The 7466-nt window shown below is 44.5% G+C and overlaps 1 protein-coding gene across 1 annotated transcript; it reads left to right on the top strand.

Annotated features, from left to right (window-relative positions):
• Positions 1-477: 477 nt before the first annotated feature.
• On the top strand, positions 478-6708 carry tbx22 (T-box transcription factor 22). Its single transcript, XM_062524226.1, has 8 exons — positions 478-514; positions 903-1061; positions 1989-2090; positions 2803-2977; positions 3109-3273; positions 4667-4731; positions 5059-5144; positions 6101-6708. Exons 2-8 carry the CDS (start codon positions 1039-1041, stop codon positions 6706-6708), a joined length of 1224 nt encoding a protein of 407 aa, XP_062380210.1. The 5' UTR covers positions 478-514; positions 903-1038.
• Positions 6709-7466: the final 758 nt, after the last annotated feature.

The raw sequence follows: 7466 nt of genomic DNA, 5'->3' as shown, positions 1-7466 counted from the left end.
CACTGCATGATTCCATCCTAAATCCGTCTGCGCTCCTATTGGAGCCTCGCTATTTGACAACAAGGGCTGGTCTCCAACCCGGCAGCAAATAGGAGAGGGAGGGGATGACGGCGCCTGGGAGGGTGGGAGACATTGAACCTGAGGAAACGGAGAGAAAATATTGACAATTTAAATGTGAGGGCACAGAGGAGACACGTGTGTGAACTTGTGTGTCCATGACGTCCTAGCGAGACTATAGTGCAGCTGGAGTGTGGATGCCCCGCGTCCTGAATGAGGCACGACAACAAGTTGAGAAGTTCGACTGACGACGGAGGCTCGCTCGCGACTTGCTTGCCCAGAATGCAGGGTCTGAGCTCGCGGGCTCACGCCTTCTCCGTGGAGGCGCTGGTTGGGAAAAGTTGCAAACGGGTGAAAGTGGAAAGCGAAAAGGATGAGCGACCGCAGGATCACTCAACGCCCGAAAAAGAGCGTAGCTCGTCAGCAGGAACCATGATCAGCGATGGGGAAATTCAGGGTTAGTGTCACATTCAGCGTGCAGAGGTCCAGAACATGGTCACGCGGCTAACATTTAATTTTACGCACGAGGAGACTAACGGTTTTAATCGTCACATCATCGGACGAATTTCAGCACAGTTAGGCTGTATTACAAACTTTTTTATCCGAAAAGTCTCAAAGCAAACCTGGATGCTGAGACATAGTTTGCATTCGTTGTTAATGACACATGAGACAAAACTTTCGTTTGATTCGTTGAAGTCTGTATCGTTAAGTTTATAGTAAAGAATAACAGTAGACCTGTGTTTCAGAGTACTTGTATTTACATTTTATTAGAGTGAAATGACATGGTGATTTAGTCTGGATGCAGCATCCTTTTTATACTGTGGTGTGTGATGTTCCAAAGAAAGCGAGAGGCGGAGGAAGGCGTCCCTGCTCTTACGGAAGCCCGTGGACAGCGAACGCGATCCGGAATCGGAGAGAGAGGTGCGCGTGGAACTCCAAGGATCGGACTTGTGGAACCGATTCCATGAGATTGGCACAGAAATGATAATCACTAAAGCTGGCAGGTAAGCTTTGACAGCAGCCAAGAATCACTTATTAGACTGCGCGTAAAAGGGTGGTGATCTTAAAACTTTTCTTCAATATAATGCGTATTGTACTTGCATGTTAGATTGCTCTAATTTAGTAGAAGACACATTAGGTAGCCTGTTCATTTCTTTATCACACCTGCTCAAGTCAAACAATAGTTATGTTACAGGCTATATGATATTGAATGCTAAAAAGCTGTGATTGTGAAAAGCCAGGATACAAATGAAAAAAAGTCTTGGCATAGTTTGGTGATGTTTGGCGGTTTGTGGTAAATACGGCATGATTTTACAGCTATATATTAAATATCATATAGCCTCCTGGAATGAAGGGCAACCTTAGAGTTTGAGTTCATGGGGAGGAAAGGCGATGCTCGGATTACAGCAGGGCAAAACTTTCCGATTACCTTTAGGAAACGTGATTACATGGTCCAGAGGGATTATGTTTGACATTGGCTACACCAAGAGAGAGTGAAATACAAAGGGAACGTGGCCTGTATTTCCACTGTGTATTTCCCATTGCAATTACCGCGCACACTAAAATCAGTTAAATATTTCGTTGTTTATAAAGGCACGACAATCAACCTGCACTTGGTTAGAATTTGCATTACAAAGACGTTGGAACGATATCTGCAGTCGTAAATCAAACTTTTGGCTATACTTATAAACTTTTAAAGTTATATTCCAAGAGCGATGCCATGTGCTTTTCAAATTGTTACATTTTTTTTCGTCCATTTTAACACATGATAAGCAGTGCAGCCTCTTGTGAAACATACTTGCATTTCACTTGTGTCGTAATGTGTAGTTTTTAGTCCTGTACATTTTAATTTAGTTTTTGAAGTAGGCCTATTTTTTGAATATAACATGAATATAAGTTTTGAATATAACATGACTGCGATGTTTCTGCAGGAGAATGTTTCCATCGGTTCGAGTAAAAGTAAGAAACTTGGACCCGTTCAAACAATATTACATCGCCATGGACATCATGCCCGTGGACTCCAAGAGATACAGGTGCGTCACGCATCCTGTGCATTTAGTCTTATTATTTTATTGTTTCACAGCATTGACTCGTTTCAGTAGTATCCCAAAGCATGATTATCTGTTGTGGGTGAAGTTCTGGAGTAACATGATTTAGGCCTGTGTGAAGAATTTGGCAATGCAATATTGCAGCTATTTGACGTTAGGATCTCTCCCTGTACTGCTTTGACTTTCCAGTTGCTCTAAGGTTCACTATTTGAACTTTTTACAAGTTGGTATAGGTTGTTTGTGAATGTGTTTCTGTTTCCTGGATGTGTTTTTGGACTGGAAGCCGTCGATACATCAACGCTTAACGAACATTAACACATATTAATAGTAGCTTAATTTACAGTTAGCGAAAATGCTTGGGGAATATTTAAAATATAGGCCTATCCGAAGTTTGAGGTACACGCTGTCTTATTTGATACCATTTAAATTGTTGCACATTTGGCACATTTATTTTCAGCAACCTTACTTGTTGTATTTGTTCACAAACAGACACGGCGTATTACATCAATTATTTTTTACAAATATATAGGCTATATTAGGCCAAGTCTGCTGGCTAAATGAAATGTAATTAATTTTAATGGGAACATAGCGTCCAATACTCAATAATGTTTTTTTTTTAGTCAAAATAACATTTATGAATTCGCGTCTTTTATATTTTTAACATGAATAAGTCTGTTCCCTGTGGCTGCGCTGATAGGTACGTGTATCACAGCTCCCAGTGGATGGTGGCGGGAAACACAGATCACTCGTGCATAGCGCCTCGGCTATATGTTCACCCAGACTCGCCGTGCTCGGGAGAGACGTGGATGCGTCAGGTCATCAGCTTTGACCGTGTCAAACTCACCAACAATGAGATGGACGACAAAGGCCATGTATGTCAGTGTGTTGCCCACATCACCTCAAAATCTTTTGATGCATTCGGATTGCAGCCGAGTTGCATTCGAGTGCAGCGAAAGGACAACATGGTGACTGACCAATATTTTTCACCTCTCCTCAAATTCAGATAATCCTGCAGTCCATGCACAGGTACAAACCACGCGTCCATGTCATTGAGCACGACCCCCGATTGGACCTTGCTCAGATCCCGTCTCTCCCGGCTGAGGGCGTGCATACGTTTTCCTTCTCCGAGACCCAGTTCACCACAGTGACGGCGTACCAGAACCAACAGGTAATGATATAACTTAATTTAACCAATAACATAAACGTTCACTTTTTAGGTAACCATAGATTGTATACATGTATGTTAATGTTTAACACATTTATGATGTAGCAATTTTAGGATCACATCAAACACCACAAGCCTTCCCTATTTCTTCACAATACATTTCTGTGCTGAAATTATTTAACCAAGGTAAATTTGCCGTGGTTAATTTCATAAAAAAAAAACAGATCCAATTGGTCTGTGTGGGTTACAAAAATAAAACAATAAATGCTGATAGATTTTGTCAGGCTTTTATATAGCAAATGAGCCTCAGCAGTAAAGCAGTAAAAGTGAGCTGGCCCATATCAGGTTCATATAGGCACATAAACAGGTCAGAGTGCTGCAGGCCACTCACAGAGGCTGTAAATCACAGTCGGGCAGCGCGGCCAGCGGCCCTGAACATGTAAAGCACATTCTGGGAGCCATATTTAAAGAAGAGGGTCTTGGAAGCTTCAAAGACATCCATACTTACAGACAGATGCGTACACACACGCACACACGCGCGCACACACATGCACGCACGCGCACACACACATGCACGCACGCGCACACACACATGCACGCACGCGCACACACAGCTTCAAACTCAAGTGTTAAGTTGTATATTTTTCACACACACACACACACACACACATAAACACACACACGCACGCACGCACACACGCACGCACGCACGCACGCACGCACGCACACACACACAGACACACACACACACACTGTCATTGTGCACTCACATTTACTCACACACACACACACATTTTATATGTCACTGAACACATACATCGGAATGCACACACACATGCTCACTATTGTAAAATTCAGGAGCATAAACATGGCATGCGCTCACACATGGACACACACACACACACACACACACACGCACACACGCACACACACACACACACACACACACACACACAAACACACACACAAACACACACACACACACACACACACACACACACACACACACACACAGAGAGAGCCTGGCCTGAGTTTGTCTGCCAACACTTTTCATCAGTGACCACTTTTTTACTGTGAAAGATTGTTTTACTGCTTGACCGCTGTCGCGCTGGCCAAGCCAGCAGAGTCCACACAGTTAAAAGCCCCATATAAAATCATGCCCAACAAGTCCCCTGTTATCACACGCGCCTGTTTGACATGGCACTTCGCCCTGGGTGGCTCTGGAACTTACAGACCCACTGAGGATCTCAGAGCTTCCCTTCGGTCAACCTCACACCATAAAAGTTGAGGTCATTGTTGGTTTTTCGGAATACTGCAAATCTCTCCAAATTGACCATGTGTATTTTCCTTTTTTAAAAAACTTTTTTTCCTTTCTTCTGTGCTACTATGGATTTAGATAACCAAGCTGAAGATTGACAGAAACCCTTTCGCCAAAGGTTTCAGAGACCCGGGGAGAAACAGGTAATGTAACTTCGCTAAACGCTCACATGAAACATAATACTACTGAACGAATAGTTTTATATGTTCTGTTCATGTGCAGATCAACATGTGAACATTTTAATAACTTAAACAACCTGAAAGTGTTACACGATTTTATTGTAAAATAAGGTCTAAATTCTTGTTTAGTTTTGGAGAGGCAAACTGTACACTGGCACAGCACAGCAATGTGTTATTACAACATTTACTTCACTGTGTGTTATACTAACCTCAGCATCTCTCTCTCTCTCTCTCTCTCTCTCTCAATCTCTCTCTGTCTCTCGCTCTCTTTTTTTTTCGTGTGGGATTCAGAGGAGTTCTGGATGGGATCCTGGAGTCGTATCCATGGAGAAATCCAATCAGTCTGGACTTCAAGCCCTTTGCGCTGGAGCTGCAAGGTTGAGACAAACATTTATGTTGTTTTCACAAGCTATGAAGGACGGTTGTTCAACATGCCATGCCTATGAATGCTCAAGTTTATTTGAAGAATCAGTGACAGTCAAATATCTTTACTTTCAGTCTGGTTTTTGTCACGTTAAATATTTTATTTGATTATTTTATTTTATCAACATTTGATTTTGAAGAATCTTTACCCATGATTCATCACTGTCTCACATACACTCCTATGAGTCATTTGTGAGAACCACCCAATGTCTCCTATTTCGCAATCATATAAAAAGGCTCTTCAGTCTCTTCCCATAGAGGAAGCCATACTGTAATTGTTCTACTCAAAATCTCTTTCTTGGGTTATTTGCTGTAAAACTGATCATTGGAGGCACAGCCCATGACTCTGCTCCGATATCCATTTCAGTTCAAATCTAGTCGAATTCATTCAAACTCTGGTCCTATGCCCAAATCACTGAGTTACTCCTCGAGGTCCTTTCGCTGTCCATTCAGTGTGGGCGCCCAAAAAATAAACAAATTAAAAAAGAAGAAGCATGCAGAACTCAGCCCTAGGGCCTAAACAATTCCAGTAGTCAACATGTTTGTTCATGAATGACAAAGAAATTAATATATTTATCATTATGAACTTCATTTGTGTGCGTCAAAGTTATAATCCACACTTTCATATGTGTGTTCAAAGTTGTCTGTGGTTCTTGTGTCATAATATTGGGAAGATTTCCCTGACAATGAACATGGAAGGGAGGGGTGTAATTTGTTATCTGTTGTTAACCGCAAATATTAATAACATCCTACTAGAATCGCAGATTCCACCTTTAGATAATAAAATAAAAAAGCAGGCATCGTGGTCCAGAGATAGCATCACTATCTGACAATTGGTAAATAAATCTGTTAAATTCTGGTTACCTTTATCTTTAAATCTCACTTTATGTTTGTATTATTGTGTTGGCAGATGGCGGTTCTGGGTCCCCAGGTGGCTGTGTGGGCCTCTCGCCCCTGAAAAGCCTCCTGCCCCCGTCCACCTGCCCCACCTCCTCCGGCCCCTTCGCCCTGTCCTGCGCCTCCGACTCGGCTCTCCACGGCCTCTCCGTCCCGCTCTGCTACAAGATCTCCCCCGCCACCAGCCTCCTCGCCGCGCGCGCCTACAACTCCCATGGTGCCGAGGGCTTGCGGGGCTACCAAGGGCTGCTGCGGCCCCTGGCCGCGGCCGACTTCCCCCTGCTGTCCGCCCTGCACAGCAAGAAGGTGGCCAGCTGCAGGGGTCAGTGTTTGCAGGGGCCGCCCGGGGCCCCGTCCGGCTGCTTCCTCCACCTGACGGGGCTGCGAGGGTCAGGGGTCAACTCAGCGCATCACGACCCCCTCCCGTCAGCGCTCGCCTCGCCGTACGGCCTGTACGGCTGCGGTCTGCCCGCGACGCCACAGCTGTCTTCGCTGGCGCGGCAGCACGCCAAGCTGGCCAGCGGCGGAGGCGCTGTCGCCGCCGCCGCGTCGGCGACACAAACTGAGAGCCTCCTGCGCCAGGCGGCGTTGTGGCACCCGGCCATGAACCACTGCCTCTGACATCTGACCTGCGACGCCGCCGATGACGCCGCCTGGGACACTGTCGTGAGGTTGTCACGGCAACCAAGGAACACAAACAGACACTAGAGGACAGTTGAGTTTCAACAGCTTCTGGGATGAATACCTTCATGATTATTTTTTTTTGTTGCCTTCTATATCATAATCATCATCATCATCATCATCCCCATGTTTGAGAGTCGGCCAGGGAGAGGTCGGCAGAATGGACGTATTATGTGGACTGGCAGGGCAGTTAATCGCGCACACATTGAAGCTGAATATGTCAAAAGTGGAGTAATGTTTTTTGGCATTGAGCTACGCAATTGTACTCTCAAAGGGAAAGAAGAAAGTATTCAGTGGTTTTGGACATACCACAGAGGGATAGAGAGATTGTGTGTGTGTGTGTGTGTGTGTGTGTGTGTGTGTGTGTGTGTGTGTGTGTGTGTGTGTGTGTGTGTGTGTGTGTGTGTGTGTGTGTGTGTGTGTGTGTGTGTGTGTGTGTGTGAGGGAGTGAGTGTATGAGAGAGAGTGTGTTAGAGAGAGAGATAGAGAGAGAGAGACAGTGAGAGAAAGAGAATGAAAAATGAATGTTGTGAAGTTGAGTTTAAGAGGGGTGAGAAAGGTAGAAAAAAGGTAAGGGAGTCAAATGCTGAATGGAGGAATGTTTTTTTGGATGTTGGAAAAATCTCCAAGGTTTGTCATTCACAGATTGAGTTGCACAAAAAGACTTGTCCTGCCTTGAAGACTATTTAAATATACTA

The sequence above is a fragment of the Sardina pilchardus genome, chromosome 21 (genome assembly GCF_963854185.1).
Source record: "Sardina pilchardus chromosome 21, fSarPil1.1, whole genome shotgun sequence".
Taxonomy (NCBI): Eukaryota; Metazoa; Chordata; class Actinopteri; order Clupeiformes; family Clupeidae; genus Sardina; species Sardina pilchardus.
This window is presented reverse-complemented; position numbering and strand designations above follow the sequence as displayed.